This window comes from Lissotriton helveticus, chromosome 12 (genome assembly GCF_964261635.1).
Source record: "Lissotriton helveticus chromosome 12, aLisHel1.1, whole genome shotgun sequence".
In the NCBI taxonomy this organism is placed as follows: Eukaryota; Metazoa; Chordata; class Amphibia; order Caudata; family Salamandridae; genus Lissotriton; species Lissotriton helveticus.
The window spans coordinates 247,515,188-247,528,682 of record NC_136073.1 but is presented as its reverse complement, the minus strand read 5'-3'; the positions used below and the strand labels follow the sequence as shown (position 1 = coordinate 247,528,682).

Sequence of the window (13,495 nt, the reverse complement as noted above, 5' to 3'; positions counted from 1 at the left end):
GACACCCGTCCTCTCCCCCTCTCTGGATGCTCCTGCTGCAGGCCCTGTTCTGTGACCTTCTGTATTGCAGAGCCCATGTACCTAGTAGTCACAGATGCTGCACCGCAATTTTGGAGTGAAACCAACTTTTAATAATGCGAGACTTATTGCATTGCAAATGCTTGTTTAATTTGTTAGGGTGAAAGAGTGCAGTGGTGAATGGCCCTCTGTGGCTCCTTTTCTGACAGGCCTGTCCTCCTTTAGACCTGTCCTTTTATGAGTGTTTCTCTCTAGTTTTGCCTGTTTGCTTTTATCATCACCGCTCTGGCTCGCAGCTTCTGGCTCTGTTTTTATGGCAGTCTACATTAATGAGAGGGTGACTGCAACATGACAGCCAAGATGCCTATGTCGTTTTGTAACTTATCTGAAGGCCTCTTTCCGAGTGGTGCCTTTTCTCCTGTCTGCTGATTTTAATTCAACTTGTCATAATGGCAACCCTCCTGTATCTATGACATTATAGGGCAGTATTTTACCACAGCCGTCATGCTTAACCCAGTGTCTCTCTCTTCTGTTGTCTGCCTTTAGTTTGAGTTTCAGTAAGGTGCTGGGCCATTTTGCAGTCCTGTCCCTGTTGTTGTCTCTGGCTTTTCTTGTGAAGGGGAATGCCTTCTGCAAGATATGCAAGTCATAGTTTTCTCCTTTCCTGGCACACATGGTGTCTTTAACTCTATCACAGTCTTACTGGAATCTGGTGTTTATTGGGGAAAAACAGTGACTTCTCTGCTCTCTGGTGCACATTGGGTTCTCCCAACTGTTATTGGAGGTGTGAGTGTCATGCTATTTCATTCCTTTTAGCCTACGTCTGTGGTAGTTCTTTGATTGAATAATCTTCATCAGTTAGCCCCACCCCATTTCTAAGCCATTTTGAATACATATCAGTGTACCAACAGGTTGCCCTAAATAAAGGTGCAAGGGAAATGGCAACATTTTCCAAACTTGATAGTTAATTTCTGTCTACTTTGAGTTGAAGAATGCCTTAGCCATCTTCCAAGGTCAGGTTAACCAGGCTCTGACTGGACTGGGAACTCTCAGCATTTCTGCTTGATTGGCATATAGTTCCACCTGGAAGGTCTACCTAGTATTGAAGCACTCCCTTGAAATGTGCTAAGAGGCTAACCTGACTAATAAAACGCGTGAGTGGTATGCATAGTCTTGATTGTACCTGGGCGACAAAGTTGGCAATGGTAAAATAAAGCCTGTTCAAGAAGAAATATGTCCAATGTGAATGGGGATTCCATGTGGAAATCACAGTAGAACCACAGTAAGCTATAGACCTGAATTATTTCTTAAGGGAAAAGGTACCCCCTTTCAGTAGGAAGCTTGCATTTTACATAATGGAATGAAAAGAGGTACATTGTGTAAAGAGTCAAGGTAAGCCCCAAAGGAATCACAGAGGCACAAATGACACCCCAAATGCTCTTTGGTGGTAGTGTGGGCGAGTAGTTAAGCATATCAGAGGGTAGTGCTAAGCATTTATTATACACACAAAGGCAGTAAGTGAGACGCAAACTCCGTGAAGAAATCTGACACCAATTTATTAAAAATAACACATACTTTTATATACATTTAGATACCAAGATGATCAGAATCGGTAAAATAGATTTTGAGTTAGGAATTTCTACAGGTTTCAAAAATGTACACAATGCAGTTTCTGAAGCTGTAATGTGTTCCTGTGGAGGAAAAACATGTATTGAATTTGAGCACTTAGCAGTGATTTACAGGACTGTTCTTCAGGACTTAAGGTGAGTATGGATAAAGTTCAAGGCCACACCAACATGTCCGGATCTGATGCTGGAGTCTCTTGTGGTTGAAGCGGGCCTGCACAAAGAGGCTGCAGGCGCCACCTGGAAGTCCAGTCTGGGCAAACCCAAGAAAAGGCAGAGCTCTTGTGGGTCTGAAGACTCCAATGGCACTATCACCTCCCTTGGACTGTGGCTGTATAGTGTAGTTACTTTGAGGCTTTGGATGGTGCCAGTCAAAAGACTTACTCTTGGTCTTTTTTTTTGCTGCAGAGGGACCAACAAGACAGTTGGCCCACTCTCGATGTAGGTCTCATTGTCCCTGAAGTCCCTCGACAGGCAGGTCGGTATTCCTCGGCGTTGGTGTCCAGGCTGGACACAACAAGCCTTGGCTGCTGCAAGGGGTCCGGTACCCCAGGTGTTGATGTTGTGCTGCTCTGGTTAGTCCTGGCGTCCCCACACTTGGAGGTTGGACGTATCTGACCTGTAGAAGCACTGCTACCTCTTCCTGGGCGGTGCTGCGTCAGTAGTCCCCGAAGGCGGCAGGTCGGTGTACCTGATCCTGCTTTTTGGGTGCCTGCGCCTGCAGGGGGGTCGCTCCTCTACTCCAGGGGAGTTCCTTTGGCAATTTGCGAAGCACTGGTATCCATTTGGGTTTCATGAGGTCTGCACAGTGGCCGGATGAATTAGTTGCTCCACGAGGGTCAGTAGAGCAGGCAGGCTCGCAGGGTTGACTCCAAGTCCGTCGTTCTCCTCGGTTCTCGGGTCAGCAGTCTTCTTTTTTGTCCACTTCTTCTTCTGGTTCGTAGAAATCTGAAGTCCTTGTAATAGGGGAATCCCCCTAAATGCTCAATTTAGGGGCGTTATGGGGAGTGAGGGCCAGTGGCCAATGGGCTACGTACCGCTGGGGTCACTACACCCCGTAGATGATCACTTCCTTTGGGGAGTGGGCATAACCCTGTTCCAGACACAATATGGCGGAATTTCTAAAGTTGTGTTCAGGTCAGACTTGGTCACCCTAGAGGTGTGTCCAGCCTGGCAGTGTAACACGCCTCCTGCATAGATGATTTTACTGCATGTCCTAGTGCCTAGATCGCCCAGGGCAAGGGGGTCGGCATCCTCTCCTGTGAGGGAAGCCAGATGCTCATACCAAAGGCGTTGGGCTCCTTGAAGCACCCTACCTTGGAATGCTAATTTGCAAGTCATCCTATGGTAGGGGGTGTAAACATCTCTGCCCGAGCTAGCTTTGCTTCTGACCTCCTGAGAGCAAAGGCCCTCACCCCTGGGGGTCAGAAACTCGTCTGTGGCGGCAGTCTTGCTAAGACAAGTCCGTCAGCACACTAGTAGTTGGTAGGTTTTCAGAGGGCACCTCTAAGGTGCCCTCTGGGTGCATGTACTAATAAATCCATCACTGGAATCAGTGTGGGTTTATTAATCCGAGGTGTTTGATATCAAACCCCATATGTTTCAGTGAAGCCATTATGTAGCTGGGGAACTTGTTTTGACCAGTGCCCAACACATACCTTAAGATGGATTCCCTGCTCACTTACAATATCTAGCAGGAAAACTAGACATTACAGGGTCACATCTACTCATGCAGATATGTTCTCACATAAAGTGCAATGCACCCTGCCTTATGCTCAGAGGCCTGCTGTAGGGGTGACTTACATATATTAAATGCAGTTACTTTGGCATGACACACAGGACTGTGTCATGTCATGTGTTCACTCATGGTTTCCACCATGTCATGCAGCCTGCAATGGCAGTTTATGTGGAATTTGTATGTGGGTCCCTTAGGGTGGCATAAGATATGCTGCAGCCCTCAGGGACCCTCTTTAGTTCCTATGCCCTAGGTACCTGGGGTACCATCTACTAGGGACTTACAGGGGTGCTAAAGTCATCTGCCAGTTGTAGCACAATTAGACAAAACATGGTTTTAGGTAAGGACCACTGAGGTCTGCTTAGCAGGCCTCAGTGCACTGAGAGAGTCAAAAATCAGCATCTAGTAGCTAAAAACAGGGTGAAAAGTGTGTGTGTGTGGGGATGGGGGGTGAGTGCAACCTAAGCCCAGTTCCCTTCACTTCCGTAGTGGCAACATAAATATCAGAGTTTTCAAGCATTGATTATAAGAATTAAGTTCATCCTCCATGTAAACAGACCTTGGGATCTGTGACTGGTCACCTGCCATTAACAAGAACTTGAGCCAAAGTTTTGTGGGATGCACCTCACACAAGCAATTAATGAATAACGAAGATATGCACTTTAGTCTTTGTGCAACCCTGTAGGGAGGATTTCAGAACGTATGGTGCCAGAACTTAAATCAACGAGGTGGAACACCCCACCTGTTCATCACCACTATAGCGGAATAAGGGCACTTCAGCACTTAACCTTCTGCTGGATTTGGACCAGGTTAATCACTGACGAACTGTACTTTTAGTGTTTTACTGTTTTTTGCAATTAATGCTGGTGTATGACATTTTGGCCTTTACTGTATTTATTAGCTCATCATGATGATTTGAAATTCTTTTAATATGTTTTTTGTCCTCCGTTTTCTCCAGTTCTTGAAGTAATTAATGCATTAGGTTATTTTTGTTTTTCAATACCCAATTGCAATTGTTTTTTATTAATCATGCAAATAACATTAAATCCTTCACAGACATTGGGGCCCTCCTCCATCAAACACTTGCTTCACTCAACAGCCGTTATGCAACCTGCATTGAGAAAGAGCTGATTGAAGCTTTTTAAGGACACACAAATGTTCTCATTAAAATGCGGGTACCTGTTGGTTTTTTGTAGCATTTATTTTTCAGATGGTTTGTCAGAGCTCACTCACTCTCGCTGATTAGGTTGAGTGTAGCTGTAGTCATACATTTCAATGGACGTGGAATTACACACCAAAACAGTCAGTAGGAAAACAGTGAGATTAAAATACTCCTGTGGTCCGATCCAGGATGTAATGTTATGCTATGTTATATAGTTTTCTATAGCGCTCGGCTTGCCCAGCAAAGGGGCGTCCCGGCGCTTGCACCAATGAGGAGGGAGGACTGCTGCGGATGTTGGTTGCAACTTACATAACATAGACATATTTAGCAGAAGAGGTGGGTTTTTATAGCTTTCCTAAAGGACAAAAGATCATTCAGACCGCGAATCTGGGGAGGTAAGGCATTCCAAAGCTTGGCTGCCAGGTACCGGAAGAATCGGCCGCCCATCCGTGCCAGCTTGACATGGGGGGACGACTGCGAGGTTCTGTCCTTCCGAGCGCAAAGTGCGCCGACGTGTATACGGTGTTAATAGTGGACTTAGCATGGGTGGAGAAGCAGTTTTCAAGATTTTGAATGCAAGACATAGGGTCTTGAAGTGTATCCTCTTCTCTACCGGAAGCCAGTGGAGTTTGGTTAGCGTACTTGCCACTGATTGATGCCGAGAGAGACCAGTCAAGGCTCTTACTGCTGCATTCTAGACTCGTTGTAGTCTTGCTTTCTCAGCTATGTTTACCCCTAGGCGAAGCGAGCTTGCATAGTCCAGCCGGGAGAGGATGGCTGCCTGCACTACGAGTTGGCGCGTCTGAGGGTCGAAGAACCTAAGGATCGGCTTAAGGTTCCGTAAGATCCCAAAGCACGTGGCAGCAAACTTTTTGGCCTGATGAGTGAAATTAAGGACGGAATCCACTCATACTCCAAGGTTTTTCACATGGCTTTTAGGCTCGGGCAGTTTGCCAAGTGACTCCGGCCACCATCTGTCGCCCCAGGCTGCCGCCTCTTTTCCCACCACCAGTACCTCCGTCTTACCAGCGTTAAGCTGAAGGAAGTTAGATGTCATCCAGCTGGTTATGTCGGTGAGACTCTGTTTGAAGTTCTGTGCACTCAGCCCACCTTCATCCCTTAATGTCACCACTAGCTGGGTGTCATCAGCATAAGATACCAACGACAACCCACCTCTCCTGGCTACCTCCGCTAGTGGTTGGACATATAGGTTAAATAGAGTAGGGCTGAGTGCCGAACCCTGGGGAACTCCTTGTCCGATGGAGTGCTCTTTATAGAGGAATGGGGGGATGGACACCCTGAATGATCTCCCAGAGAGGAATTCTTTAAGCCAATTAAGGGCTTGTCCCGATATTCCTGCCTCCTCTAGCCTGAACAGCAGCACCTCGTGTGATACCAATATGTCTTGAACCCATTGCTGAAGCTTCTGCAGCAAAAAAGGCCTTTAGCTTAAGGAGGCTGACCTGTAGTCTGTTTTGAATGTGATGTGGTCCTTGTAAATTACGTCTGCGCCATACTCGTCTAACCTAAAAAGGGACAGTATCCTTTGAGGCAGTGATCTCTGTAAACCTGCCACTAACTAGGGCGACAAAGGATCGTTTAAGGAGCTACAGGTCATACATATTAATACGTTTAGACAAAGGTTGGGAGCCAACGTAGTTCTATAGCTCAGTGGTAGAACAATTAGAAAATGTATAGCGCCTATTTTCATGCCACTAGCCACAAACCACTGGATAATCCATTCAGTATCGTAGCCAAAAATAAGTAAGTTACAAGAAACAGAATGGAAAGAAAAAGAATATTGTGCATGTAGGCTACACCTCTGCTTAAGCAATCTCTCCTCTGAGGACTTGCAGGGATACAGAGTGGAGCGGACCAATCTACAGAGCTGTATCGGCACCTGAAGGCATCAAGGGACCAGACCTCGGGTCTAGGGAGAGTCGTAATGGCACCTGAAGGCATCAAGACCCAAGTCCTCGAGTCTAGAGAGAGCCGTAATGGCACCTGAAGGCATCAAGACCCAAGTCCTCGGGTCTAGAGAGAGTCGTAATGGCACCTGAAGGCATCAAGACCCAAGTCCTCGAGTCTAGAGAGAGCGTAATGGCACCTGAAGGCATCAAGGGACAAGTCCTCGAGTCTAGAGAGAGCGTAATGGCACCTGAAGGCATCAAGACGCAAGTCCTCGAGTCTAGAGAGAGCCGTAATGGCACCTGAAGCCATCAAGACCCATGTCCTCGGGTCTAGAGAGAGCCGTAATGGCACCTGAAGGCATCAAGACCCAAGTCCTCGAGTCTAGAGAGAGCCGTAATGGTACCTGAAGGCATCAAGGGACAAGACCTCGGGTCTAGAGAGAGTCGTAATGCCACCTGAAGGAATCAAGAGGCAAGTTCTCGGGTCTAGAGAGAGAGCCTTAATGGCACATGAAGGCATCAAGGGACAAGACCTCGGGTCTAGAAAGAGTCGTAATTGCACCTGAAGGCATCAAGAGGCAAGTTCTCGAGTCTAGAGAGAGGGCCGTAATGGCACATGAAGGCATCAAGGGCAAATCCTCGGGTCTAGACAGAGACGTAAAGGTAACTCAAGCCATCAAGGGACCTTGTATATAGAGAGAGAGCCGTAGCGGCACCTGAAGGCATCAAGAGGCAAGTCTTCAGGTCTAGAGAGAGAGCCGTAAGGGCACCTGAAGGCATCAAGAGGCAAGTCCTCGTGTCTAGAGAGAGCTGCAATGGAACCTGAAGAAATCCACAGAAAGTCCTCAGGTCTAGAGAGAGAGAGCCGTTATGGCAACCGATGGCATCAAGGGACAAGTCCTCGGGTCTAGAGAGAGCGGTAATGGAACCTGAAGACATCAAGCGGCAACTCCTCGGGTCTAGGCACCTTAAGGCATAAAGGACAAGTCCTCGGGCTAGGGAGAGTCGTAATGGCACCTGAAGGCAACAAGGAACAAGACCTGGGGTCTAGACAAAGTGCTCATTGCATTGAAGTCCATCCTTGGCATTACTGCTGCGCAGGAACCCGTTGCAGTGAAAGTGGGGTGGTGTAAAGAGGGCTGAAATATGTCCATGGATGCCGACAGGAGACAGAAACAAGAGGTTGGAGATCATTCTCGTACTACGAGCAGCAGTGTTCGCATTCCTGTTGGTTCCGTTCGTTTACCTGGTTGCTTCATGGCACCAACTGTGGAATGAACGTTTGACAGAATCCACAACAGAACTGGCCTCAGTATTTCTGTGTTCTATGCCTCACGCACTTGCCTACGTCCATTGTGGGTAGGCACTTTTATTTTTGGGCTTGCAGCTTGTGCCAGTCTCCCGCTTGTCGAAATTCACTGATTAGATGGGAAGGGGAGACTCTCAGTGGTGATGAATCTTCAATCTGTATCAGAAGTTGAAGTTAATTTAGTGTTCATGGGCAGTCATATCCAACTTTGAGGTGGACTGCCAAGTCCTTAGCTTGGTCTGTGTACAGAGTAGAAGCAGGGGTCTGGGATGTCTGACATTTTTTCTCATAGATAAGCCTGACTCTACTCAGCCACAGAAGAAGTGTTGGCAGCTGCTGCTGTACCCATATTCCACTAAGTTGTTGTTCATTATGTCTACAGAACAATTGTAAAAAGCTGGTCTGTGCTTCAGTTTTAGGCCTGAAGGGATTAGCCAAACATTTTTTGGGGGGTGTTGACACATTCTGTGTAAATAACGACTTTCATATAGTGAATGATACTGCACTTCTACCCTCCATACACTATTAACAATAGATGTTGCTGGTATCCATTTAATAGAGCCCAGATTCTCAGCAATGGAAGGGTGAAAAGCAGAGTTTGATGGGATTTATCATGTCGCCTGCAGTTCAAAGCAGGTATCAGTGATGAATGTTTAACTCACTGTGCCTTCTTAGTGCGGCCCTCTCCCCCCTTCGTAAAGCCTCTAGATGTAGCAATGGAGCAGTCTCAGTGCTGCAGCTCCTAGATGTCACATTGAAGCTTGTTCCCGGTTACTCGTTGTGTGGACCTTCTGCTGGAGCTGTCTCAACGTTTCCCAGTTGTTCAGCTCTGTCACAGCTGCATTGTTTGTGTTTTTTAAGCCCTGTGGTAGTTTGCATTTGCATAGCTGAAGCTGGATCCCTCGCTGTTGTACAGACTGTATTTGCCATCTGCTCACTCACATTGTTGCACAGGCACATATACGTTACATGATACCAACACACAATGTTTTCTGTTTGCAGATGTTGTTGTGACGTTGATTCATCATGGATTTCTTAGAACTCCAGATCAGGGAAAGAAGCCTGAACATAAAGCATCTCAAGTAAGAGGTTAATTTATATAAGGGTCTTATCTGATTTCATGGTGTGTACAAGAAACTGGCTTTTTGTATGATTTTCAGACTTCTGTGAGAATGTTGCACTTTATTTATTATTGAATACAGACCTATCTGACTCTCTTCCATTTTGAATTTGGGGCACCAAGAAATGGGGTTGGAAATGCTTCTTAAAGATCCTGTTGCATGTGTAGGGTGGACACTGCATGGCTTTCTTTTCTTCTGTCTCCCCAGTCTCTCACCTGCCAAAGAAATAATTAAACACTTATACAGGTCAGATGAACACATGAAGACATCAACTGAGTAAGATAATAAGAAATAGCACTGCTAATGCGAGTTGATTCTGTGCATATGTGACCATATTATCTAGGGGGCATGTGCAATCTTATCAGACACTCATAATGACGGAAGATGTTGGCTCTGGGATTATGTGACAGCTGAGACTGCCCAACATATCTAGTTAGAGCGACCCGGCTCACAGTGACGCAGCATGCTTGTATAGTTGAGGAAATATCTTATGGTCCGATGTGTCTGCAACCTTATCCCTGTGCAAATGTCACTTGGTGCAGATTTTCCCTGGGACCTTAATCTTTTGTTTGAACTTCACTACCCCTTACAATGTGTAGATCTTTCCCTCCCTCGTTCTTTGATGGTATTGAACCTCCAGCTGACCTTCATGGGCAATAATCTGGGAATCTTTAGCATAAACATCTACATTAGGAGAATCTGTTAAAGTATCAAAAGCATAATAAAAGATGCCATTACATGCCTTCCAGGGGACCACTGCCAACTTTTAAACATACTTAAAAAAACCAAATATATATTTTTAAACGCATCCCCTTTTGCTTTAAGGAAAACGGACTGCAATAAAAAGAAAAACAAGCTGTCCTGCTCCGCACTCCCAAATAAAAGAAATACAGCACTCCCACGCGAAGGCACACACACGGCGAAGCAAGAAAACACCTGAAAAGGGCTTTCACTCTCATAAAATCAGGCACATCAAAAGATTGTTTTCAGAATAAAGTGTGGGGTTTTCTTTGTGCAACACTCTAACAGATAGGCTTTCCCAGATGTCAAATGAAACAATTTTTCAAATGTTTGCGTATGTATGTGTGTCTGTGTGCAAGCAATATTAACACACTTACAAGTAAATGCAACCGTTAAATGCATGGGATAAAATACAAGCAGATAATAATACTAGACGTCCACTCCAAGAAATAAGCACTGTTAAATGCAAGTAATCAGACACAAGGAATCAAAGGAAAGCACGAAAAGACAAAGAAATATACAAAAAATACATCAAAGGATTATGACCACTGGGGACTTGAATGTGCACACAGATACTCACACATCACAATGCCAATAATCAGAGAAAAAACATTACCGGCTGCAATAATTTCATTTTAACCCACACCAGACTGGGGGATTCACAGCCGGGGTCAAGAGACTCAACAAGCCGGGAACTGCTACACTGAATAAGACACATCTGTCCCTTCAGGGCAAAACAAAATCCCGCTTCCCAATTCAAGAAACCCCAGTTTTTTAATCTCAGTGCACTAGAAGTTTCTCAGAAAACCTCCTCCGCGCCAAGGAAACTTCCTGGAGTTGGCCAAGTTCCAGCCCCGTAGTGAAGCCCTAAAGTGAAGCTTGAGAAAGTAGAAAACATCTTCAAAAGTACAGAAAACAATCTTGAACGTGAATAACCTAAATAACGTGAGTAATCTGGGGTACTGCTTGTGTGTGCAAAGCTCAAGCTAGACAGAGTCAGAGTTCAAGATGACATGAGGGCATGTCAAAGCCAATATTAAAAACGTCATACAACTTCTTAATATACAATATAATGCACAATTGCACACCACTGCATATAACACTACACTCAGAGTACATTCCACACCTTTCTCTCTTTCATGCTTTCACACGCTCATCCCACACGTTCTGTTCCTGGTAAGGCTGTACACACTCCCACTCTTAAGCCACAAGGAGACACAAAATGAGGTCACAAGGCAGAGTGAATTAAAACACATACATTCAATTAATAACCACTTGGGTGCTAAGGCTATCTCGCAATTTACTGTATATTTCCATTGAAATGAATGGGCACTCCATGACGAGTTACCCTTGTCATTAGCATCCAAGTGGTTCAATGGTAGTCAAAGGTCACCACGTGGTTCCAATATATAGGAGTTCCTCTGGCCCTACATTCCATCTCATGACCTTTGACTATCATAACATACATATCTAAAATCAACTTTTTAAGTGAAAACACAAATATAAAATGAAGCACACATTGAAACAGTGACATCATAAAATTATGACAAACATTACTATAAGGGTTCCATCTAAAATAATTCATGTATATTCAATAATAACTTAGCTACAGAAATAAATGTGTGATGAATACACAAATAGAATCAAACATGTTAACTCATTAATGATCCTAGTGTTATAAGTGGCTAATCCTGGAACTTCTACTATTGAAGCAGCCCAAACTTAAATCTGCTATCTAAAAATAAAAAATGAACATCAAAATAATTTTTTATCAAACTGAACAGTTTCTCTTGTCTGCAATTCTGGATTTCTTTTTGTAAAACATTTTTCATTGAGAAAAAAAAATAACAAACAACCATCAGCAAAGCATCACAATCAGCATCATCGGTACAGCTGGAGAGATTACAGAAATACATATATACCTCAACGGAAAGTCTAGGGTGTTGGGGGATCGTCCATCACTGGGGCCAATGGAGGCTGACATATTTCTCCACGGTAGGAATTCAAGGGCCTCAAACTCGCGACCATTTCTAAGGGCACCCACATGCTATATACACAGTCTTTTCTCGAAACATTGCCCAATCCAAGTCCTTTTCCCAGTCCTGGACCGAGGGCGGGGTCAATGCACCCCACCGCTGTGCGATATTCCTCTTAGCCAGCATTAGCCCCATTGCCACCCACTGTGTCATACAAACATTTAAATCAGTTGGCTCCGAAATGCTCCGGAGACACCTACGGGCCCCCACTCGAAGCTACACAGACATAACAGTGTTAGTAATGTCGTGGATTTCGCGTCTGAAGGGTTGGATGCGCGTACACTCCCAAACTATGTGGAAAAAGGTTCCCAGCTGGCCACATCCCCTCCTGCAGGCGCCCTCATCCACCCTTCCCATTCGCACCAGTTGGGGCCCCATTGCATAAATATGGTGGAGAAATTTGAACTGGACAAGGCGGAGACGGGCCGGTATAGCTACGACTCTGGGGGAGGAGACTGCCTCCTGCCACTCCTCGTCATCCATTTCTATACCATTGCTGAGCCATTTCTCTCGTAGAGCCTTGAGAGGGTCCGAGAGATTATTTACCAACTTTTTGTATATCAGGGAAATGGTACTATCAGAGAGATGGCCATCCAGTACTCTATCCTCCAATGGGGATGTTTACGGCAGTGTGGTCCCAGGCCTGAGATGTGCGTGAAGTGCATGTCGAACCTGTGTATAGCGGAAGCGCTCCGAGTCAGCTATGTGATATTGGTGCTGCAGCGCTGAAAAAGGCTTAATATCCGTTTTGTCCCACAGGTCCCCTATGCTAGTGTTAGCTTCCGTCACCAACCCAAACGGGAGGTAGCAGTGTGCCAAACGTGCACTGCATGTTTAGTGGGGCCCGTTAGTGGATAGCGCCGTGGCTTAGAGTAGAGAGCTCTAGTGAAGGTCCCCCCGGAGAGCCACCTATCCATATTGAATCCCGGGTGACTGGGCTGGGCATAGGTGCATTTGTTGATGAAGGATAGGTTAGATGCCCAATAGTGCAATTTTATATCAGGGAGGCTTATGCCCCCGTCATACCAGTTCTGTGATAGTTTTTTTTCTTTTTTTTAAATTTAAAAATGTTTTTATTAGTTTTTACAAATAATCTACTCAATAACTTCAAACCCCTCTCCCCCCACACAATCGTACACAGTGCGTCGTTCAGATGCTGTAGGAATAGTGTCTACATTCCAGTAAGTACACAGCCTTAATGCCAACAACCCCATCCGGGGGCAGGCGGCGCTTTCAGCACATATCATAATTGCCACAGGGTAGTATTGTCACTCATCCAGCCAGCACAACGCACATGTCCCCTGACACAGTCTCTATTCCCCTCCAGTGATCCCCTGATGTGCCCCCTGTCTGCCCCCACCTTCCGCGTTTGACTCCATCCACCTCAACTTGTATCAGCTAACTCCCACTCTACTCACGTGTCTTCTCATGTAGCACTTCCTCCTCCCCTTGGCAATCCGACCTCACAGATCCCGCCCCTTTGACACCGTCATGTGTCTGCGCTCTGAATAGCCCCCAAATTTTTTTGGGGCGACTCCTTGGTGGCAGCAATTCATTGTAATTTTCCGACTGCGTACAGCAGTACAGCATATCATGCAGCCAGCGTTTAACAGTGGGTGTCGGTCCCCGCATCCAGCACAGTGCCACCACCTGCCGGGCAACCAGCATGACCATATCTACCAAACGGCGCACAGCCCTGGGTAGCTTTTTAGAGTATCCTAAAAGCGCAAGCGCGGGATCCAACACCAACGGCACCTCCACTATCCTACTCAACTCCCAGTTCTGTGATAGTTTGGCAAGGGCAATACGAGGTTTACCATTCCACAAAAGATCCCGCT

At 45.8% G+C, this 13,495-nt stretch overlaps 1 protein-coding gene across 1 annotated transcript in view; it reads left to right on the top strand.

Annotated features, from left to right (window-relative positions):
• FANCA (FA complementation group A) overlaps positions 1 to 13,495 on the top strand; it is a 674,778-nt gene that overhangs the window by 107,859 nt on the left and 553,424 nt on the right. Inside the window, exon 8 of the mRNA XM_078671408.1 lies at positions 8,762 to 8,841. Within this exon, the coding sequence (XP_078527534.1) occupies positions 8,762 to 8,841 (80 nt within the window). The remainder of the gene's footprint in view (positions 1 to 8,761; positions 8,842 to 13,495) is intronic.